This window comes from Hoplias malabaricus, chromosome X2 (genome assembly GCF_029633855.1).
Source record: "Hoplias malabaricus isolate fHopMal1 chromosome X2, fHopMal1.hap1, whole genome shotgun sequence".
NCBI classification, from domain to species: Eukaryota; Metazoa; Chordata; class Actinopteri; order Characiformes; family Erythrinidae; genus Hoplias; species Hoplias malabaricus.
Window position 1 is genome coordinate 52,165,274 of NC_089819.1, and position 25,000 is coordinate 52,190,273.

The 25,000-nt window shown below is 46.9% G+C and overlaps 1 protein-coding gene across 1 annotated transcript in view; it reads right to left on the minus strand.

Moving 5' to 3' along the window:
- The window catches only part of LOC136676179 (disintegrin and metalloproteinase domain-containing protein 10-like), a 99,870-nt gene that overhangs the window by 12,464 nt on the left and 62,406 nt on the right, over positions 1–25,000 (minus strand). The window contains exons 3-7 of the mRNA XM_066653020.1: positions 19,170–19,288; positions 11,306–11,464; positions 4,158–4,258; positions 2,335–2,502; positions 755–847 (exon numbers count right to left, since the gene is read on the minus strand). Coding sequence (XP_066509117.1) covers positions 755–847; positions 2,335–2,502; positions 4,158–4,258; positions 11,306–11,464; positions 19,170–19,288 — 640 coding nt within the window. The remainder of the gene's footprint in view (positions 1–754; positions 848–2,334; positions 2,503–4,157; positions 4,259–11,305; positions 11,465–19,169; positions 19,289–25,000) is intronic.

Genomic DNA, 25,000 nt, shown 5'->3' on the forward strand with positions numbered 1-25,000 from the left:
TATTTATGACGCTATTTCACTGCATGGAACCTACTCAGCTCTGATCTTTTTTGAGTCCCTGCTCACGCATGGTATGAAGTTTGTCGAGTAGATACTAAAAGTGATATGTAAACCTTGCAGAGTGCTGATTGGCCAGAGAGACTTGTTTCCACTGCAAAATGCAGACCTCCATCACAAACTAGACACCTGTAAAGTCTCCAAATTACAGCAGCGGCCACATTTCTTTTTGTCCGACTCACAACGGCAATTCATCAATTTCCACCGTGGTCTTTAGAAGAGGTTAAAACGTTCCTTGAATTGGTGGCAGATGAAAAACTCCAGCGAGAGCTGGACGCTGCAAAAAGAAAACTCTGCTGTGAGAACTGGGGAACGGAGCCGTGTTCAGTCCAGAAAAACAAAACCAACACCTGAATACACAACCAGTAAACAGCGCCTAACTTTACTGGCACCGTGGTTTCCAAAGCCTGTGGTTGCCGTTAGAGACGGGCTTTGCAACGTCTCCAGTCACATTCCACAGGGAAGCTGTGCTAGCGGAAAAGTGGGTCGAGATGAGCCAATCCCACGCAGTGGAAAAGCACCACTAGTACCGACTCGGCTCGCTTCGTACCAGGCACGAGTAGGGACTAAAAAAGTACCCTAATGGAAAAACAGAGCCTAGTCGAGCGGAGCAAGGTCCATGCAGTGGAAAAGCATTAACTGGCAATTCATTTACAGCCACAGCTAACCACAGACGAACAGACATTCACAGACTTACCTTGATCCTCTTCACCATAAAGCCGATGTTGCGGATGCCCTGAAAGTCTGTGTTCTGATAGATGGAGTTGATGGCCTTCACGTGGCTGGAAATCTGTTAAAAACAACACAAGTGTGACCAGGGGGTTCATCAATACGCTGATATACAACCCACAACCCTCTGCTCATACACATCTTATCAAAACGGTGTACAGTGTTTGCTGTCTTCTTGTTCCACCCCGAGTGGTGAACTATGTAAAAGAACATAAGCAGAATGTGAAAAAGGTGAGTGTTTGATCTACACCCGAAGCCTGTGCTGATACAGAGGATGGATTTAGATCAACCTGGGTGTGAGCAGGTGTGAAGATTAAGTGAGGATTTCAGGGAAAATAAGCAGGTGCTCCCCTCCTCGTACCAGCCGGCAGAGCCTGAAAAAGTGCTCCCGCGCCGACACGGCAGCGGCAGACGGCTTATCAGGAATCTGCGCAACAACTCTGTCATAAAGATCTAACACACTGCTGACAGCCAGTGAAATGGAGCATCAGTGAAAGAACGTCTTTAGATTCTTCCTCTATTGGGAGCGAGTTACAGAGGGCACTCGCCAATTAAAAAGAGTGGAAATTAAATTTACTGTGTGATTAAAAGCTATTTTGGATTTAAAGCACCATTAATGAGCAGAAAATAGGTGACGTTTAAATGCTGCTGCCTTCGAGGTGAGCACTGCAACCTTTGCAACATAGAACAATCACAAAATGGCTTCTGAAACTTCCTGAAATACAGTAAAACTTTAAATATGGCACCTTTTCCTGTCTCCGAGTTGGGGCTGTACTATAGTTTTGTGATTGTTGGTTGCAATCTTGCCGTTTTACAGTAGACTAACAGAAAGCTGCAAATCAAAATGGCGTCTCTAAGCACTTTAGCTGGTTAGCACTGCGGCTAATCACAAACATGTTTTTAGGGTAATTACTTTATAAACATATTTTAAAATATGTTTTAAAATATCTCACCTATAAGTATATACGTATATTCTAATGCTTATAAAACATATTCAATATATGTATACTCTATATACAGGAGGTCCGTCAGTCGCGAGTTACGATGTTTCGTGGTTACGACACATCTCCCATTTACTGTATAAAGCCTTGTTTCGACTGAAGTGGTTTTGCGTCGTAAACGTCGTAACGTGAACTTCGTGTGTGGTGTGTGCGGCGGAAGAATACATGTACGTATGTTCTGACTTACACCGAAAATCGTTTTACGACGCGACGTAGGAACGGATCAACGTCGAAAGTCTAGGACCCCCTGTATTTTCGTATTTCACTTCAACGTGCTATATAATCATCTATATTTTCAGTTAATGCACTGTTCACACCTTCGTTTTTGTCGATTTTTTAGTTTATGACATCATAAGGACACAGGCCAATAGAAATGCTCCAAGTTGACTTCCATCGAAGAAAGTTTTTCCTTCTCGTGTAAAGTCACAATTGCGGACAGCGACTATATTTCCCAGGTTTATCCCAAAAGAAAACAGCAGTCTTAGTGTGTAGTGCATTTACAGATGAATGTCCTTTGTCCTGCGGAGGGCGCTATAAAGCAGAGTACCTGTGCAACAACAGCCTCCGTGGAGCCGTAGTATCTGGTGAAGAGGTGGTCAGTCTGGATGAAGAGCTGACAGGTGTTTTTGTCCGCCTGAGCTGCACGCTTCTTTCTCAGAATTACAGGTCCATCCATCCGCTCCTCGTCCTCCTCCTCCTTGTGTGTGTACTTCTCCTGCAGGGTCCAGAAAGCAACAGAATTAACTCTTACAGTAAGAGGAATGACTCAATACTGCTGCGAAACTAAAATAAAAGACACATCAACCTTACTCTTTTTACGTTTTATTAAATGAGTTCTGTACGCCGTACGATCTGAACTCTGTATTAGTCAGGACTCCCCGATAGAGGAGAAACAGGAGAGTCCGAATAAAACCAGGACTCGCTCCAGAAAGCTAAAACGCTTCAGGAATGTGTCACCACACCCAGGCTCAGTTACTCCCCAGAGACCCACCCCTCCTGCAGAGAGGCATTGAGAGAAATCAAGCATGTGTTCAAAAGCTCCCAAGAAAAGATGGATGGATCCATAAATGGAGTCTGGTGCTTTTTAAAAAGCCTCTGAATCAAACATTGTAATTTAATCATCTCCCTGTGCTCTTATCAGCCTTCTCCTCCAGTCCAACATCAGCACAACACATCACTTCTGACAGAGAACAGAAACACTTCCATATAAACACTGCCACTTTACTTCCAGGAGCAGAATAAAAAAAAAAAAAAAAGTTCACTTCATACCACTTTCACCACATATTTCAGATAAAACACATTTATCCAGAGGCTGCCAAAAGCGGAGGTGAAGAAAACTCATCAAGCTGCGCGCTGATGCATATTTCTGGGTTTTTGCAAAAGCCAGATCAAATCTCTGGGCTTCAGAACAGCACTGAACATTAGAATTAAAATGTTAGCTCAGGACTAAGGAAGGGTGGACGACACGGGGAACTGTGATGGTTTTATATTAGTTCAACGGGCATTAAAGGAACACTATGTAAGATGTGGTAGAGATAGACTTTAATTCATATTTACAGCACTGTTCTGAAATCAAGCAGTAGAGAGATAGGGTGGTATCCTGTCTACTTACAGAAGTTACATAGTGCAGTCTCTGCAGTACTGAGCATAGGGTTATTTTCGCTTTTCTGAAGCCTGCCATGCACCTGTGCAGTATTCTACACTTTAATAAGAGTGCAGTATTATTCATTCATTCATTCATTCATTCATTCATTGTCTGAAACCCTTATCCAGTTCAGGGCGGTGGTGGATCCAGAGCCTACCTGGAATCACTGGGCACAAGGCGGGGACACACCCTGGAGGGGGCACCAGTCCCACCTACTAACGTGTGTTTTTGGACTGTGGGAGGAAACCGGAGCACCCAGAGGAAACCCACGCAGACACAGGGAAAACACACCACACTCCTCACAGACAGTCACCTGGAGGAAACCCACACAGACACAGGGAGAACACACCACACTCCTCACAGACAGTCACCCGGAGGAGACCCACGCAGACACAGGGAGAACACACCACACTCCTCACAGACAGTCACCCAGAGGAAACCCACGCAGACACAGGGAGAACACACCACACTCCTCACAGACAGTCACCCGGAGGAAACCCACGCAGACACAGAGAGAACACACCACACTCCTCACAGACAGTCACCCGGAGGAAACCCACGCAGACACAGAGAGAACACACCACACTCCTCACAGACAGTCACCCGGAGGAAACCCACGCAGACACAGAGAGAACACACCACACACCTCACAGACAGTCACCCGGAGCGGGACTCGAACCCACAACCCACAACCGGAGCTGTGTGACTGCGTGTTCTGGACTCACCTCGGCAGGAGTTTCCAAAGCAGACGCTTGGTACTTCTTCATCCTCTCAAACACAGAGTGGTCGGCACAGCCCCCTTCCCTGCCGTACTTGTGAGGGTAGTCTAGGAAAGAAGTAAACACAAGGTACATCAGCATGACTTTTAACATGAAGACAGGAGCCATGAGCGCCTTAACACTTCGCTGCCTTCATTTCATCATCCGCTTCTTTATTCTCACTTCAAGGTTAAACAATAACCCTTAAAATGTTATTAATAAAAGTGTTATTGTTGCTACGTTCCTTATGGTGTAAAGTAACACCAGGTAGTATTTTGACTGTAAAATTACAGCTTTAAAATTATGGTGATGTTTTACTGATCCTGAAATATAGAGAATAAAGCCTTTGTTGTTGTTACTCTGGGTTCAGCATTGCAGAGACTGCACTGTGTACATTTACAGGAGGGTAGGTAACCAGACCCCTCCCTCCCCTTTCATTGCAGAACTGTGTTGTAAAACTGAATTACACACAAACTCTGAGGGGAGCCCAGAAGCAAAATTCCCTACATTCCTTACATAGTGTACCTTTAAATATGAAACTGTTGTTTACATTATAGGTGAAGTCAATGAGTTTTGTATAGTATAAATATTAATTATTAACACAGGGAGAACACACCACACTCCTTACAGACAGTCACCCGGAGGAAACCCACACAGACACAGAGAGAACACACCACACTCCTTACAGACAGTCACCCAGAGGAAACCCACACAGACACAGGGAGAACACACCACTCTCCTCACAGACAGTCACCCGGAGGAAACCCACACAGACACAGAGAGAACACACCACACTCCTCACAGACAGTCACCCAGAGGAAACCCACGCAGACACAGGGAGAACACACCACACTCCTCACAGACACTCACCCGGAGGAAACCCACGCAGACACAGGGAGAACACACCACACTCCTCACAGACAGTCACCCGGAGGAAACCCACGCAGACACAGGGAGAACACACCACACTCCTCACAGACAGTCACCCAGAGGAAACCCACGCAGACACAGGGAGAACACACCACACTCCTCACAGACAGTCACCCGGAGGAAACCCACGCAGACACAGGGAGAACACACTACACCTAATATTAATTAAGCTTAAATTATATTAAAATACAGCACAGACGCAAAGCAGCTGCAGCTGAGCCTAAGCCAAGCCCAATGCCACGTGTGGGTTAGAGGAGTGTATGCCCCCAGCACTGGGGACTGTTCTCTGGGGTGTTCTCAGAGAGTTATAAGTGAGGCATAATTAAACAAAACCCAATTCCAGGCTTTTCAGGTTGTGGATTCTGCACCGGGCTCTGCGCTGCTGCTGTGTGGCTGAGGTGTAGATCCACGGAGATGGAGCTGTTGAAGAACTAACGAGAGCCCAGGGAATTATAGCACAGTATCATCTCCTCTCTCCCTCTCTCTCTTTAAGGTCAAAGCCTTGAGGCTCAGTCTGAGTGACCCAGGCCAGGCCTCAGAGCCCAAACAGCCCAAAGTTAACCAGCCCCACACCTTTACTCAAGCTAGGGCACACTGCCGATACATACGGGTAATTAAGAGATAAGTGATGAATTAGTGATCAGTGATGAGACAATATGCAAAAATGTCCTATGAGAACATCTCGGCTTGTCGACACTCTTCATCATCCACCGTGGACGTCTATATTTGGCTGTGCACACACCCCTCGTATGAGAAATGCCTGGAATGAAATGTGATGATCTGGAGCAGCTGCACATGAGCCTATGATCAACATGTCCAACGCTGTGTCGTTCCCCTGGAGGGGATTAAAGCGGCCAGCACTGGGCTAGGACTGGTCATTCATTCATTGCCTGTAACCGGATATCTAGTTCAGGGTCGCGGTGGCCCCGGAGCCTACCCGGAATCACTGGGCACAAGGCAGAAACACACCCTGGAGGGGGCGCCAGTCCTTCACAAGGCGACACACACACACTTCGAGTCGCCAATCCACCTACTGACGTGTTTCTGGACCATGGGAGGAAAGCTGGAGTAAACCCATGCAGACACAGGGAGAACACACCAAACTCGTCACTACCTGCCGCCCTAGGACTTCTCAAATAAATTGAAAATGAATCAATATCTAATCAACATAATGTTCCCTATATCCATTAGATCGATTTGTCTGTTCCATGGTGTCTGTGTACAGTCCCCAACACAGTGAATGTAGTCACATGATGTAGTCACAGAAGCTGATGGTCCAGATCTGATCGCACAACATCAGAACCTGTGCTCACTAAGGCTCTTAAACCCGAATGCCATCAAATCTACGCAGATATGATCCTACAGAACTTCAACTCTGAAGTCTTTCTGGCTCAGACTTGGGTCTCTTTGTGTACCTTACACACTCTCACAGACACTCTCACTCTGACAAACAGGTGAGGACAGGAAAAGACGAAAGGGGCGAGCTATTCTAGGGCCATGTGATGCGTTCGCAGGAGGCAGAGAATGACAAATGTTGGAAAACAAGGCGACAGAAGGTGGAGGTGTGCGGTGCTGTGTAATTACTGGGGGCAGGGCGGGGAGAGGGGATGAGCTGAGAGCAGAGGGATGAGGCAGAGGAGAGAGGGATGAGGCGCAGGATCAGCCGTCCCAGGACCCCTCTGTGCAGTGGGGTGGAGAAGGGAAAGTCTAATGAGCTGTCCGCAAACACACAGCATCTTTCCAACTGTCACTGACTCACCGTCGTACAACAGCTACAACACCACAACCGCACCTAGCAGGCAAAGGGCAGGATTTCAGCCCAGTGTGATGTCTGACCAGCTGCCCAGAGTCTCAGCGGGGACAGATCTGAACGGCTCTTTAAGATATGACTGGATTATACCGATAAATAAAATAACACAGAACAATAATGTACGTATTTATATTAATATTCCGTCTCAGTCTAGGTAATGGTCAACTGGCAGGGAGAAAGAGAGAGAAAGAAAGAGGAGAGAATGAGAGAGAAAAAAGAGAATGAGAGAGGAAGAGAGGGGAGAATCAGAGAGAGAGGAGAGAAAGAGAAGAGAAAGAGGAGAGAATCAGAGGGAGAAAGAGAGAGAGCAGAGAATGAGAGAGATGAGAGAATCAGAGAGAGAGAGAGAGAGAAAGAGGAGAGAATGAGAGAGAGAGAGAGAGAGAGAAGAGAATGAGAGAGAGAAAGAGAGGAGGGAATCAGAGAGAGAGAAAGAGAGCGGAGAGAATGAGAGATAGAAAGAGAAGAGAATGAGAGAGAGAATCAGAGAGAGAGGAGAGAGAGAAAGAGAGAGAGGGAAGAGAAGAGAAGATACATGTTGTTTTGGACCGACATAAATAGAGCTCAGACTAAAGTGAAATTAAACCTAGTCTTTGTGTATCTCTCTCTCTCTCTCATGCACTAACACACACACACACATACACACACACAACACTTCTTCAAAGCAGGCTTCACACTCTGTCAGCAATGTGAAAATGGAAAAGAGAAAAATGATGTCTGTTGACTGGAAAGTGTGTATGACTTGAGGTCTGTCAAAGAGCTGGAGCGTCTGACCACCAGGGGGCAGTAAGGAGACTGACACAAACACTGGGCTGAAGACACACAGATTGATCACAATCCTGCACTAAATGGAAAGTAAACAGCGATTCTACACTAAAGTCCTACGAGTTTCTAAACCTACACTTACTCTGGGTTTGAGAAACTGAACAAAACTGTCACGGCCGAGGTCTAATGTGGAGTGTACATCATTAGAACAAGAAGCACGTGTATTTACAGTTATCTGCGGGCCTTCTCTAGTTATTGGAGTGAAACAGTACACCGCAGCCAATCAGAACAGAGTATAATTACAGGTATTAGTCTTTGTAGCAGGTAGTTATTCATCACGCCATCAGACTAAAGCACACACTGAAGAGGAAGACGTCTGGTGAAATGTAATATGAGCGGAAGGTTAAAACATTCAGAAATACAAAGGTGGGCAGCGCAGAGATCAAACAGAGGCATGGTCAGGAGGGAGGGGGCACTCACTGAAAGCATGGAAAGACATTCATTTGTTCTGTCAGTGCTAACAATCCTGCTGAGGAGATACAGACACACCTAAGGATGAGAATATCTCTCACACACACACACATGTTCTGAATAAGTGTGAAACGAAAGTATGAAAACACACACACACAGGCTCTTATCTCCTCCACCCTCTCTGCCACACACTGTGTGTGTGTGTGTGTGTGTGTGGGTGTTAATCATTTCCGTACAGAGCAGTAGTTAACAGTGTGTGACCTAGTGTTCACTCCCCAGCTACGGAAAACCATTTCTTCCTCCACCCTTACTGACTAGCATCTGTGCACTGACCGGTGTGCTCATAATGACACACACACACACACACACACACACACACACACACACACACACTTCTAATTCCAGCTTTACAGCCAGTGTAACCTGGAACTACTATTGATTTCACTGCACAATATGAGACAAGAAGGAAGCTAATGTATAGAACGTGGAATCAATATTATCAGTGATATAAAAGTGGGTGGCTGATGTTTTTATAAAATTATTTCGGTGTGTACAACAACCAAACGAGTTATAATCAACTAACGGGGAGTTAGAAAAAAGAAGAATACATTTCAGATGTTTCTAGCACGAGAACCTGATCTGAAAACGAATTCTAACAAGGACCCGACTTACAAAGCACAACAGCAACCCCTAGAGGAGACGTCCTTAAATACGTGTGAGAAATAGGGCCCCATGTGGTGAAATTCCTCACAAAGCGTGAGTGAGTAAGTTTTAATGTGAGTGAGTGAAACTACGGATACTGGAAGCCTGTGCTAGCATTTCTCCTGCGGTGTTGCTATCAGTGTGTGAAGAGTGGAAGAAGAGGGTTGCATTGACAATCCAACACAATGGGCAGCACTTTAAACTTGTAAATAACTCATGAACGAATAAAGTTACGTTAAAACCAAGCACGCCGTTGTTTTCCTTGTGAAAACCCAATACGTTTGATGTGTCACATGACCCTCTTCCCATTGGAAAAACAAAAGTTGGATCCAAAATGGCCGACTTCAAAATGGCCGCCATTGTCACCACAATGTTTCCCCCCTCCCATATGCTAATGTACCACAAACAGGAAGTTATTATCACCAACCATTCCCATTTTAATAAGGTGTATCCATGTAAATGACCCACCCTAAATATATACATAGAGAGTGTGTATGAGAGTATTATTGTTAATGAGCGAGTGAGTTACAAGCCAGTTCCCTGAGGTGCTCTACATTTGAAAATGACGCACAATGAATATCAGAAATCCTTTGTATTTCCAAAGTTAAAATGGCCTCCTCACACACCGCAGAAAGAAATGCCATAAATAGGTGATCACAGGACTTCTTTGAAAAAAAGGATATTCTCGCTTTCGCCTTAAAAAAAAGCTTAAGATGTTGATTACAACATCCCAAAGTATCTTTTGTTGCACAGATCAGAGTATTTAAACCTGCAGTGCTTTTGATATCACATATAAAAGGCTAAAATATATGAAAGCGAGAGAGAGACAGAATAAATAGCTTTAAGTCCTGCTCCCACTGCTATTTCCAAGAGTATAAAGGCTTTTTTAAAAAGCATCAAAGCAAATTTCTCCCATCGTTTCACGCTCATAATCTAAACTGGCTCTCTGCTTGACTATAATCACAATAACACGCGCTATGATCAGAATAATAACTCCAGATCTCAGCCTGGAAAGCACCAACGTTCACCTGGAGACCGTTACCGGGCGAGAGGGTTCCCGCTGGACTTGAGGGTTCAAACACCACAGCAGCACGAGGCTCCACCATCCCCTGAAATGAGCCTGTCTCCTCACATCTGAGCAGTGTGTGCAGATAAAATGTCTGTGTTCTATCGGTGGAATAGCTTCAGAGAGCCGTGGGGATATGGTCAAATATGTGATACTTTAGTGTTTGTGGGGATTAATCATTTAAAACAAACACAAATGAGCAGCAGGATAAATACGAATGAAAAACGATGCCACATGTCAATCGGCAGCGACGCTGATCAATTTGGGCCATCTGTCAGCTCTTATAAACCGAATAAGCCTTTCAATACTGTCCTTCAACTGCCCTCACATCGACGGCGACCTGCATGAGCAGAGAGCGGAAAAGATGTGACATCTGTCTTCGCAGGTCTCAGAGGAAAATGAGTGGCTGGGTCATGGCAGAGGAAAGAGAGGTGGAGGGAAGTTGAAACTGTGGGTGGGAACTGGGGATGTCCAGTGTATCTCTCCTCACTACTCTGCTGCATTATAAAATACTACTGTAGCTGTGCTTTTTTTTAAATCATGTATCATGCTGCATGGACGGCACGGTGGCACAGCAGGTAGTGTCGCAGTCACACCCAGGTGGTGGGTTCGATTCCCGCTCCGGGTGACTGTCTGTGAGGAGTGTGGTGTGTTCTCCCTGTGTCCGCGTGGGTTTCCTCCCACAGTTCAAAAACACACGTTGGTAGGTGGATTGGCGACTCAAACGTGTCCGTAGGTGTGCGTGTGAGTGAATGTGTGTGTGTGTGTTGCCCTGTGAAGGACTGGCGCCCCCTCCAGGGTGTATTCCCGCCTTGCGCCCAATGATTCCCGGTAGGCTCTGGACCCACCGGGACCCTGAACTGGATAAGGGTTACAGATAATGAATGAATGAATAAATGAATGAATCATGCTGCATTTCACTGGTACTGTGTGGATCAACAATTATGTTGTATCTATGTGGGGAGCAAGGAAAGTGTAGCATTCACATGCTAAAGGGATCATCACCCAGTATTAAACATTACACATGCATGTCCCATCCGTTTATCATGGTCTGTAAGCGCTTATCCGATTCAGGGTCGCGGTGGCGCCGGAGCCTACCCGGAATCACTGGGCGCAAGGCGGGAACACACCCTGTAGGGGGCGCCAGTCCTTCACAGGGCGACACACACTCACACACACACACATTCGGTCCCATTAAGTCTTAATTACAAATGTGAAATGGGCCGTAAAACGTAAAATAACAGTTTGTTTTGTGATTTCTCTCTGTATAATCCTCAAAGAAATGTATATTCTGAGAACTATTGCAAAAGCACTGCCAGTGTTGGAATAAATGAACGAAGGTCATTGAAGGTCACACACACACACACTCACCGATGTCGTCCTCGTGGTAGATGACGGAGTGATAGGGGACGTCTGGGTCTTTGAGGTATCTCTCAGCCGGCTCCACGTAGTACGTGCCCTGGTGACTCTGAATGAAGCCTTCAAACTTTCCGTCCACAACAGAGCCATGTGTCATCGTTCCTTCCTCTCCTGAGGAATAAACACACACACACACACACACACACAGGTTAGAGGTGAAACCCTGAGGCTGATGGATTTGGACATTGCGAGGTTTTATTTTTGCACTGAAAAGAAAGTCTTGTCTAAATGTGTTCCGACAAAAAGAGAACAGCCGAAATTTGACAATAATAAAAAATGTAAACAAATAACACAAAATTCATAGAGAAGTCTGGGTTTTCTACATAAATCCCTCGCCTAATCTCCCTTGTAGCCAGAGAAATGCTTCCACACGGCTGAAATAACTCTGCTGCGGCTCCAACGCTGAGCAGGGGACAAAGCACAAGTGCATTTTCAGATCCACTTCATCTCTGTTAAAGCCAGGCGTAAGTTTTGTCAGTTTTTTCTCTTTCGCTTGAAAATGGAAAAGCACCACTTTAGACCACTTCAGCCAAAAAATGCTTCCCTACTTTATCATTCAACACGTCCAGGAACCACCTACTTTATCAGGAACGGGCCGTCAAAGTAACTACCACTGACCGCTGCTATGCATCTTAAACATCCAGCACTTTATGATATTATCCTCTTTGCTCTCTCTTTCTCTCTGTATCTCACACACACACACACAAACCTCCCCACTGTCCTCCAGATCCATCTCATTATGACCGCTTTAATGAGCTCCATAAACCCTGCTAATGTCACTGATAATCAAAGCAGGGCCGCCTATTAAAAAACAAAGGGATCACTATCTGTCCCTGTGTCTCTCTCGCTCTCTGAACTTTCTGAGCAGACGCTGGGGTTTTAAACACTTAAAAGTGGTACAGTGCAGCAGACAGAGGGGCTCAGTGAGCTGTGGCTGGACAGCGGAGAAGGCTGGGAGGACTACAGGGAGCTTCTCCGAGTGCTATATCTGCTCTCAGCTTTGTGTGACACTCTAAAAGGAAAAGGTTTTTTTAAAAAACGTACCGCCAAGAAAAGTTTAGTCCACCGACCCGTGCCAGAATGAGCCTGGGAGTCGTCTCTGAGGCCAGAGGGAGCCTACATCACCGGGTCTTAAGGTGGAAGTGTACCTTCAAATGAATGAACTAGGCCTGAGCTAGGCACACCAGAGCAAGGATGGATACACGTCTCCACTGGAAGAGGCAGAGGAGCGAGAGCTTTAGGAGAGCTGCTGGAATCCTCCCGCCGTCACCGGAGCCAATCACAAGAGCCAAGCCGCTCCAATCTCTCTCACTTTTTCCACTCCCGCATTCCAGGATGAACAGAGATCAACAGGAAACGGTGAGTGCAGGTGGAGCGTGCCAGCGGTCGGCAACGGAGATGCCATTTCAGCCAAACAATGTTGAAAAGCTCCCTGGGTCAGACCAGGCCAACAGAGTCGAACACGCTGCAGGAGAAAACAGGTCTCCTCTGTGTTTAACGGGCTGTCATTAAACGCCCCAAAGGTTATGGACAGTTTTCTGATTACTGTTCCCATTACTGAGACTCACGTGCGAATCATATCAGTAGAACATACGTTTATTAATTAATGGGACGGTCTGGAGCAGCTGAACATGAGCCTAAGATCAGCATTTCAATGGCGAATATCAGCCAGACGGTCATGAATCCTTTCACGGTTACGTGCGATCAATTTCCTTTAAAGGAACACTAAGTAACATCGGGTATTTTTGGTCCTGGGCTCCCCCTATGGTTGCGGAATGTAATTCATTTTTACAGCACTGTCCTGAAATCAAGAGGGGGGTGGGTTTCCTACCCTTCTACCCTTCCTATTAGACCAGTGTCTCTTTACTCCCTATTACAGCTCAGTGGAACATCACAATATTTTTGTTTTGAAAGTTGTAAAAATACTACAGAATGTCCCTTTAAATATTTTAAAGAACAAAAATAACTATATGTAAAATACAACAAAATGTGGCTGTAATTCTTTTTTAAGCCATTTCCCCTCTGTCATCACAATTCATACTCTGCTCTGTGTTCATGCACCGCTCTGTGTACATTCACCGCTCTGTGTTTATACTCTGCTCTGTGTTCATGCGCCGCTCTGTGTACATGCGCCGCTCTGTGTACATGCACCGCTCTGTGTACAGGCACCGCTCTGTGTTCAGGCACCGCTCTGTGTTCATGCACCGCTCTGTGTTTATACTCTGCTCTGTGTACATTCACCGCTCTGTGTTCATGCACCGCTCTGTGTTCATAAAAGCACTGTTCATATTCTGTTCCCCTCTATCATCACAATAATGGTGCTAGTCTGCATGGGAATCTATTGCCTGATATAGCTAGGGTAGTCAGTGTTCTCCTCTGGGGCATTGTGCTGTCCAGTGGCGTCAGGTTCACTGCAGTTTGAAAAGATGTGGTGGCTGGGTTCACATGGTTTGGAGGAAGCATGTGCCTGCCCTCCTCCTCCCAGGTTATTAGCACTGTGTGACACTGGGGAGAACCGACTCAGAGGGTGGAATTAGTGACAACTAATGATTAGGGATAAAAAAAATATATATGCATTGATGGCAAAGAGCTGATTAAACAGCAGAAATACACACTGCAGTGTCAGCCCTACAACACAATAATTATTTAACATCAACTAATCACCTCTGATTTATTTAAGATGTTTAACTGATTTTAACTTGATTTATTTCAACCCTGATAAGAAACTGCTGGGTAACATCATGCCTGAGGCCAAACCCCTCTCCCCACCCCCTCCTCCCTCTCCGTCTCCAGCAGCAGAATGAGCACTGAAAGGTGGCAGGAACCCTGTGGCTCCACTGATGACTATCACTTCAGAATGAAAAGCCCAAAGAGTGCATGCAATTGAATTGGAGGGAGATGGTAATTTTAGGACCAGGTTTAATAGAACTGTTCCAACTGTTTGCACTTGCTATTTCAATAACACAATCAGCAGCTGGAACATGACTAACGCCTCAGCCAATCTCAGGCCATCTTAATAATGCTGCACCAGCCTGGCACTCCACCATCGCCCTACTAAAGACTCCGGGTCTGAGGCGTAAACGTGGAGAGAGGCATTCTACAGTGCTTTTACACTCCACAGACTCCATTAGAGAAGAGTGCAAAAAATACGCTGCATTATTCTCAGAGAGAGAGAGAGAGAGAGAGAAATACAGAGAAAATACAGAAAAAATAAAAAAAGGAAGAGAAATAGAGAAAGCAAAAAGGTAGAAGGAAACAACAAAAAACTAAAGAATGACAACCAGAAAGACAGACAGACACACAGATGAGGTAGAGCCTGAGGGAGAGTGTGTGTGAGGGACATAGAGAGAGAGGGAGTTAGTAAGAAAAGAGCTAGAGAAATATAGTCAGGAAAAGAGTTCAAAAAAGAGAGAAATTTAAATAAATTTCAGCTAAATATTCATGAAGAGACTCGTTTAAACTCTGCCGGTATTTCGCAAACCACATGTTTTCCTGCTTCAGTCGAAGGCTGAGTGAAAGCCAGAGTCCAAGTCATAGTCAGAATAAGATGCAGAGTCAAGAGTCAGTGAGAGTCAGAGTCAGTGTCAGAGTCAGTGTGTGGTTAGATTATGAAACATATCAAAGTTGCATCAGGAATTCTGCACATCAGACACACTCATTACAGCTGAGTTAAATTGGAGTGGGATGGAGAGAAGAGGAGCGTGAGGGGGAGACAGTTTCTGAGGCGGCTCTCATTTCAACAAATGGCAAAAACAAAAGAAGAAAAGAGAAAAGAGAGAGAAGTTTCTGTGTTGGGGCTCTGAGGAGGCTCTGAGGGGACTCTTATTCTAAGGCCAGTGACTGAGAGCTGAGACTGTGCTTTAACGAGAACTTCTCACTGTTCACCTGCATCACATTAAACTGTAACTCCGCTCTGTGTTCATGCACCTCTCTGTGTGCATGCACCGCTCTGTCCGCTCTGTTTATACTCCGCTCTGTGTGCATGCACCGCTCTGTCCGCTCTGTTTATACTCCGCTCTTTGTTCATGCACCGCCCTGTGTTCATGCACCGCTCCGTATTCATGCACCGCTCTGTGTGCATGCACCGCTCTGTGTGCATGCACCGCTCTGTGTGCATGCACCGCTCTGTGTGCATTCACCGCTCTGTGTGCATTCATCGCTCTGTGTGCATTCACCACTCTGTCTGCTCTGTGTTTATACTCCGCTCAGTGTTCATGCACCGCTCTGTGTGCATGCACCGCTCTGTCTGCTCTGTGTTTATACTCTGCTCTGTGTGCATGCACCGCTCTGTCCGCTCTGTTTATACTCCGCTCTGTGTTCATGTTCCGCTCTGTGTTCATGCACCGCTCTGTGTTTATACTCCGCTCTGTGTTCATGCACCGCTCTGTCCGCTCTGTGTTCATGCACCGCTCTGTGTGCATGCACCGCTCTGTGTGCTCTGTGTTTATACTCTGCTCTGTGTTCATGCACAGCTCTGTGTGCATGCACCGCTCTGTCCGCTCTGTTTATACTCCGCTCTGTGTTCATGCACCGCTCTGTGTGCATGCACCGCTCTGTCCGCTCTGTGTTTATACTCTGCTCTGTGTTCATGCACAGCTCTGTGTGCATGCACCGCTCTGTCCGCTCTGTGTTTATACTCTGCTCTGTGTTCATTCATCGCTCTGTCCGCTCTGTTTATACTCCGCTCTGTGTTCATGCACCGCTCTGTGTGCATGCACCGCTCTGTCCGCTCTGTGTTTATACTCTGCTCTGTGTTCATGCACAGCTCTGTGTGCATGCACCGCTCTGTCCGCTCTGTTTATACTCCGCTCTGTGTTCATGTTCCGCTCTGTGTTCATGCACCGCTCTGTGTTTATACTCCGCTCTGTGTTCATGCACCGCTCTGTCCGCTCTGTGTTCATGCACCGCTCTGTGTGCATGCACCGCTCTGTGTGCTCTGTGTTTATACTCTGCTCTGTGTTCATGCACAGCTCTGTGTGCATGCACCGCTCTGTCCGCTCTGTTTATACTCCGCTCTGTGTTCATGCACCGCTCTGTGTGCATGCACCGCTCTGTCCGCTCTGTGTTTATACTCTGCTCTGTGTTCATGCACAGCTCTGTGTGCATGCACCGCTCTGTCCGCTCTGTGTTTATACTCTGCTCTGTGTTCATTCACCGCTCTGTCCGCTCTGTTTATACTCCGCTTTGTGTTCATGCACCGCTCTGTGTGCATGCACCGCTCTGTCCGCTCTGTGTTTATACTCCGCTCTGTGTTCATGCACCGCTCTGTGTTTATACTCCGCTCTGTGTTCATGCACCGCTCTGTTTATACTCCGCTCTGTGTGCATGCACCGCTCTGTGTTTATACTCCGCTCTGTGTTCATGCACCGCTCTGTGCGCATGCACCGCTCTGTGTTTATACTCCGCTTCGTGTTTATACTCTGCTTCGTGTTCATGCAACGCTCCGTGTTCATACTCCGCTCTGTGTTCATGCACCGCTCTGTCCGCTCTGTTTATACTCCGCTCTGTGTTCATGCACCGCTCTGTGTGCATGCACTGCTCTGTCCGCTTTGTGTTTATACTCCGCTCTGTGTTCATGCACCGCTCTGTCCGCTCTGTGTTCATGCACCGCTCTGTGTGCATGCACCGCTCTGTCTGCTCTGTGTTTATACTCTGATCTGTGTTCATGCACAGCTCTGTCCGCTCTGTTTATACTCCGCTCTGTGTTCATGCACCGCTCTGTGTGCATGCACCGCTCTGTCCGCTCTGTGTTTATACTCTGCTCTGTGTTCATGCACAGCTCTGTGTGCATGCACCGCTCTGTCCGCTCTGTGTTTATACTCTGCTCTGTGTTCATTCACCGCTCTGTCCGCTCTGTTTATACTCCGCTCTGTGTTCATGCACCGCTCTGTCCGCTCTGTGTTTATACTCCGCTCTGTGTTCATGCACCGCTCTGTTTATACTCCGCTCTGTGTTTATACTCCGCTCTGTGTTCATGCACCGCTCTGTGCGCATGCACCGCTCTGTGTTTATACTCTGCTTCGTGTTCATGCAACGCTCCGTGTTTATACTCCGCTCTGTGTTCATGCACCGCTCTGTCCGCTCTGTTTATACTCCGCTCTGTGTTCATGCACCGCTCTGTGTGCATGCACTGCTCTGTCCGCTCTGTGTTTATACTCTGCTCTGTGTTCATGCACCGCTCTGTCCGCTCTGTTTATACTCCGCTCTGTGTTCATGCACCGCTCTGTCCGCTCTGTTTATACTCCGCTCTGTGTACATGCACCGCTCTGTGTGCATGCACCGCTCTGTGTTTATACTCCGCTCTGTGTTCATGCACCACTCTGTGCGCATGCACCGCTCTGTGTTTATACTCCGCTTCGTGTTCATGCAACACTCCGTGTTCATACTCTGCTCTGTGTTTATGCACCGCTCTGTGTTCATACTTCTTGGTTCCTCTTAGTTGTACCTCTTCCATTTTCTGGGTGAGTCTTTCATGCCAGTGTTTCCTCAGTGGCATTAACTCAGGGCTAGGACCTGGAATTCTGTCGAGACGGGTTGAGGGTTGAGAGTTGAGGTGCTTCTTTCAGAAGATTAAGTCCCAAAGTGGTGAAAAGGAATGACTCTCACTTTTTTAAAAGGTCTAACAAGCTGTGAAATATGAAGGTCACTGCCTCAAGCACAGGGCAGTAGCTCAGCTGAAATGATGTGGTTTGAGAGTGAAATATTCAGCCACTCGTTTCTGATCAGGGTTACTATGTCTCACATCGGCCGATAACACCCGCTCATACTGATGTGCACTTAACTAGAGCAGGGAATCAAAACCTAGTCATCAGCACTTATTGACCTGTGCTTGGCTGAATTCAGTAAGTAGTGGCTTCACCCACCACACACTACAACAACTTCCCACATTATTCTGAAGAACTGAGTGAGACCGTAACCGAGAAACACCACTAAACCAGTCTATGTTTTACAGCTCTGACACGGCACAGTTTCATTGTCTGTACACTCTCTCTCTACCGAACCCTAGCTGAGCAGGGATTGATGCAGCAGAAATGAGTGCAAAAGCATTTCACACTGAAACCACATCACTGCAGCAGAACTACTGCCCTATGTTTGAGTGGTGGCCCCAATATCCACACCTCGCTAGAGCTGCATTTCTGACTTTTAATTTCAGGGTAAATACCATTAACTACAATAATATCACCCCACTTTACTGTCGTCGTATGGATCCAGTGGTACAAATAATTCTTTATATTATTAAGCTGTCACGATGTCTTAGATTTCATTACAAGACACTGACAATCAGGTCATGTCCTGGAAATGTACTCTAACCCTACAATGTTTGTAATCGTGGTATTGTGCCATTTCAGTTTTTTCAGACTTGCATTTGTCAGGATGTTACAGGCAGCGCCCATTTCATTGGAAACCCATACGCTGAGAAGTTTCACTTCACAAAAGGACACACACACACACTCACAGGCAGACACACAGTTTGATCTCTGTTTCAACTGAAAAAGATCTTGGAATACACACCAAAAGCCACAGCCCACTACAGAAACTCTTCCAGAACATATCTATCTCTCTCTCTCTCTCTCTCTCTCTCTCTCTCTCTCTCTCTCTCTCTCTCTCTCTCTCTTCCCCTCTCTCTCTCTCTCTCTCTCTCTCTCTCTCTCCCTCTCTCCCTCTCTCCCTCTCTCCCTCTCTCAAACAGCAAATAAATGAATTGGATTGGAGATGTTGTGGTAACTCTAAAGTGTTTGTGAAAAAGAGGGTTGTTTTTGAATGTGTGTTTGTGTGTGTGTGTGTGTGTGTGTGTGTGTGTGTGTGTGATACTCACCGTACAGCTCTCCTGTGTAAATGTGCGAGGTGTCGTACGGAGTATCTGCTCCAGAGACGTCTACAACCAGATCAGGAGCAAACAGAGAGGTGTCTCTCTTCATCCGCAGATTAAAATGCCTGAGAGAGAGAGAGAGAGAGAGAGAGAGAGATGACTTTACTTTCAGCTGACTAAATGTTCATAGTGGTTTTAATGCAGAAAAGTGTAGTAAGCAGTTTTCATATCCCATGCCTCCATGTTTTCCTCTGTCTTCCACTTTAATAACTGTCTGTCTGAACATCACACAGCATCATTTGAATGCAGCATGAATCAGAGGGAACGAACATTTATTGCTATGATGTCCCAACCATAAAGAGTTCACATCTGGCTGTTCTTTGTATATTAAACTGACATGCCTTGTAATAGGCACGGAGCCACAGCAGGTAGGTGTCGCAGTCACACAGCTCCAGAGACCTGGAGGATGTGGGTTCGATTCCTGCTCCGGGTGACTGTCTGTGAGGAGTGTGGTGTGTTCTCCCTGTGTCTGCGTGGGTTTCCTCCGGGTGACTGTCTGTGAGGAGTGTGGTGTGTTCTCCCTGTGTCTGCGTGGGTTTCCTCCGGGTGACTGTCTGTGAGGAGTGTGGTGTGTTCTCCCTGTGTCTGCGTGGGTTTCCTCCGTTTGACTGTCTGTGAGGAGTGTGGTGTGTTCTCCCTGTGTCTGCGTGGGTTTCCTCCGGGTGACTGTCTGTGAGGAGTGTGGTGTGTTCTCTCTGTGTCTGCATGGGTTTCCGCCAGGTGACTGTCTGTGAGGAGTGTCGTGTGTTCTCTCTGTGTCTGCGTGGGTTTCCTCCGGGTGACTGTCTGTGAGGAGTGTGGTGTGTTCTCCCCGTGTCTGCGTGGGTTTCCTCCAGGTGACTGTCTGTGAGGAGTGTGGTGAGTTCTCCCTGTGTCTGCGTGGGTTTCTTCCGGGTGACTGTCTGTGAGGAGTGTGGTGTGTTCTCCCTGTGTCTGCGTGGGTTTCCTCCGGGTGACTGTCTGTGAGGAGTGTGGTGAGTTCTCCCTGTGTCTGCGTGGGTTTCTTCCGGGTGACTGTGTGTGAGGAGTGTGGTGTGTTCTCCCTGTGTCTGTGTGGGTTTCTTCCGGGTGACTGTGTGTGAGGAGTGTGGTGTGTTCTCCCTGTGTCTGTGTGGGTTTCCTCTGGGTGACTGTCTGTGAGGAGTGTGGTGTGTTCTCCCTGTGTCTGCGTGGGTTTCCTCCGGGTGACTGTGTGTGAGGAGTGTGGTGTGTTCTCCCTGTGTCTGCGTGGGTTTCTTCCGGGTGACTGTGTGTGAGGAGTTTGGTGTGTTCTCCCTGTGTCTGCGTGGCTTTCCTCCGGGTGACTCTCCCATGCCTGCAAGTGTGTTATTATTTCTGTTAACTGAACTAACCGTTACATGCAGTTAACAGTGATTCGAGCTGCAGCACAGTTCACTCTTAGAAAAGCATCAATTAGTGTGAACAGCTGCTAATGGCCAGAGAGCCCACGGGTCATTTAACGCCATAAAACTGAGCACCTCGCTCTCACCACCAAAACAACCGTGATATTTCCACCTCTATGTCAGCAGAGTAGAGCTGTGTACTGGGTCTTAAAGCAGCAGGTAACACCTACAAACTCCACTGACTGTAAACAAGAGCACTCATCGTTTAATTCTAAACTGTTCAGTGCACTGATTACATTCACATTTAAGTAGGCAATAAGAAAAAAACTACAAAGCAACAGTCAACATCAACATTCTTTCAGTGACAGAGCATCAGTTTCCAATCGCATTTAGCAAATGTTTTAGGGAAGATCTCTAACTCTGGGTTTTCTGGCCAACACTGCATTTGTAATTATTAGATTAAAGTAGTACTCAGATAAACCCAGAGCTGAACAGTGTCCAATAGGAATGTCATGCAGATGTTTTCTTCTTAAACACATTTAACTTGAGGCTTAAGATATCTGGCTAAACTAAGAAATCCTCCCTTTTGTTTTTTTTTAATTATCAGAAAGACCAAGAAAATCCTGCAGTCATTTTGAACACTGTCTGGTTGCGACTGCGTTTGATTGGTCCGACTCCGTTAGAGAAGCTGTTGCAGCCTAGAAATAAAACAGCAGGGTCTGCATACAACGATTTTATATAATGATAAAACCATTCCCATTTCCCATCGTCCTGATGATAGCACTAAAAGACTACATTTCCCATCATGACTCTTCAGCTGACGCAGGAAATGATGAATCACTCACACACATGTACCACCTGGGTACTTCATATTGCTCCATTACTAACAGATCTGACCGTGACTGCCCCACAGATGACCACAGTGTCCAGGGAAGGAGCGGTCACTATTTGTTTCATAGGCTTCATGTCCCTGTGGAATGTACATTTTTAACAAAGACATGTTCTTTCTGTTTATATTTGTGAAAAGACAGCATTTGGAAGAAAAAGCAGCAGTGTATGGTGAGCTGTGAAGAGTGTTTGTGTGTGTGTGTGTGTGAGTGTGTGTGTGTTTGAGTGTGTGTGTGTGACTGTTTGAGTGTGTGTGAGTGTGTGTGTGTGTGTGTGTGAGTGTGAGTGTGTGTGAGAGAGAGTGTGTGTTTGAGTGTGTGTGTGACTGTTTGAGTGTGTTTGAGTGTGTGTGTGTGTGTGAGTGTGTTTGAGTGTGTGTGTGTGTGTGTGTGAGTGTGTGTGTGTGTGAGTGTGTTGTGAATGATTCTGCTGCTGAGAGTCGGCAAATGAACGCAGGGAGGATTAATGAGGAACACAATTGTCCAGAGCAGGGGATCAGCAATTTGTTTTGTTGACAGGAGAGCACCCCACTACACACACACACACACACACACACACACACACAATGCATTAATAGGCCTGGGCCTTGTGTGCAGCTGTATTACTACATATCTAACACACCCCAGAGGCAGCATTTCCTACCCTAATATCAGACAGCTGAGCCCTGTGTGTGTGTGTGTGTGTGTGTGTGTGTGTGTGTTGAGAGAGGGTGTGTACCTACAACATACCACTGGGGACCTAATCTGCCTAAAGAAGCACACAATGGGTAACAGAGTGATGTGGAGGATTGAGAAGAACAAGTACTCTGTTAACCCTTCAGGGCATGGGGTGGTAGTGGGGTTGAATAGGGGGTGGGGCTTATGAAAAATATCTTATGACAAAAGACTTCCAAAGGCTGTTTTTCATTATCGTGGCTAAGCCCAGAAACAGTAAAAATTCACTGTACGTCTCTGACCAGTTCTCATCGGCTTTCAGGGCTGGACTGGTCAGCTCTGTGTGAGCTCATCTGAAGACGCACACTCCGCTACCCGTCACACACACACACACACACACACACACACAGACACACCCTCAAGCCCAGAGTACAGAAGAAAAAGGGAAGAAAAAAAGAACTTGAAAAGACGCAGAAGTGAGTTATTTCAGGAGACGGCTCATTATAAAAACCCCAGGAGCCCCTCGCAGGTTTGTCTTAATTAAAACACCATTATTTGCGGGAGTGGAAAAAAAGACAGAAAGCGAGGGTCTCTCATGCATAACCCACTCCATTTGCTTTAATCAGGACAGACATGCACCGCTCTCCCAACCCTCCAGAGACGACCCATAGGAAGACTCGTGGATATTGATAATCCATATTTCATAAACACATATCAGACCCAGCACCAAAATGCACCTGTACAATGTTGTTAGGGCTGTTTTAATTTAACTGATTCAGTAAAGTATGTACTTTTTCATTCATTCATTCATTACCTGTAACCCTTATCCAGTTCAGGGTCGCGGTGGGTCCAGAGCCTACCTGGAATCATTGGGCGCAAGGCAGGAACACACCCTTGAGGGGGCGCCAGTCCTTCACAGGGCAACACACACTTTTACACCTACGGACACTTTTTGAGTCACCAATCCACCTACCAATGTGTGTTTTTGGATTGTGGGAGGAAACCGGAGCACCCGGAGAAAACCCACGCAGACACAGGGAGAACACACCACACTCCTCACAGACAGTCACCTGGAGGAAACCCACGCAGACACAGGGAGAACACACCACACTCCTCACAGACAGTCACCCGGAGGAAACCCACACAGACACAGGGAGAACACACCACACTCCTCACAGACAGTCACCCGGAGGAAACCCACGCAGACACAGGGAGAACACACCACACTCCTCACAGACATTCACCTGGAGGAAACCCACGCAGACACAGAGAGAACACACCACACTCCTCACAGACACCCCCCCCATTCCCCTATTTTTCATAAGCACCACCCCCTACTCAACCCCACTACCACCCCATACCCTGAAGGGTTAACAGAGTCCTTCTTCTCAATCCTCCACATCACTCTGTTACCCATTGTGCGCTTCTTTAGGCAGATTAGGACCCCAGTGGTGTGTTGTAGGTACACACCCTCTCTCTCCACACACTCGCACACACACACACACACACACACACACACACACACACACGAAGAAAAGTAACTGAACAAGCAGGGAAAAGCACAGAGGAACAAAGAAATAAAGAAATAAGGAAAGAGGGAACCAACAGAAAGAGAGATGGACACAGAGTCCCACAGGGCAAGTGGACAGGTGGAAGGAGTCAGGTTTGCTCTGTCTAATTAAACCACCCCACACACACACACACGGCCATGTCAGCCAATTTAAAAGGCAGAACAGCAGAACACCTGCCCCAAACAACATCCAAAACAACAAGAACAGCCAAAGTCAAGCAGAATGTCGAACACGACCGGACACTTCTCACATCGCAGCTACATCACTGAGGAAAACACAAAAGGCCTGAAAATAAACAGTGGGTGTTTTCTGAAAAAATCTATAATGACATGTCTCTCCAAATCAACAATCCTCTCCGCAGACATATCCCATAGTGTTATTATCAGCTTATGTAGATCGTATGTGCCCTTCATAATGGGTTTTATGGCGATTGTTTACACTTTCTGGAGCATAACACCGATCCCAGCAGCACTTAAAGGACACAGAACAAGTGCAGGCTTCATTTTAGAGCACTGCGGTATTACCACTTTAGCCATAACATTACTACCACCTCACTGCACATGTGCACTTTGTAGTTCTTCAGTTACTGACTGTAGCCCGATCTGTTGATATGCCTCATGTCCTTCAATGATCAGGACCCTCACAGGACCCTCACAGGACCCTCACAGGACCAGGTAATATTTTGGGTGGTGGATGTCTGGCTGGGGGCGGCACGGTGTCGCAGCAGGTAGGTGTCGCAGTCACACAGCTCCAGGGTCTTGGAGGTTGTGGGTTCGATTCCCGCTCCGGGTGACTGTCTGTGAGGAGTGCGGTGTGTTCTCCCTGTGTCTGCGTGGGTTTCCTCCGGGTGATTGTCTGTGAGGAGTGCGGTGTGTTCTCCCTGTGTCTGCGTGGGTTTCCTCCGTGTGACTGTCTGTGAGGATTGTGGTGTGTTCTCCCTGTGTCTGAGTGGGTTTCCTCCGGGTGACTGTCTGTGAGGAGTGTGGTGTGTTTTCCCTGTGTCTTTGTGGGTTTCCTCCGGGTGACTGTCTGTGAGGAGTGTGGTGTGTTCCCCCTGTGTCTGCGTGGGTTTCCTCCGGGTGACTGTCTGTGAGGAGTGCGGTGTGTTCTCCCTGTGTCTGCGTGGGTTTCCTCCGGGTGACTGTCTGTGAGGAGTGTGGTGTGTTTTCCCTGTGTCTTTGTGGGTTTCCTCCGGGTGACTGTCTGTGAGGAGTGTGGTGTGTTCCCCCTGTGTCTGCGTGGGTTTCCTCCGGGTGACTGTCTGTGAGGAGTGCGGTGTGTTCTCCCTGTGTCTGCGTGGGTTTCCTCCGGGTGACTGTCTG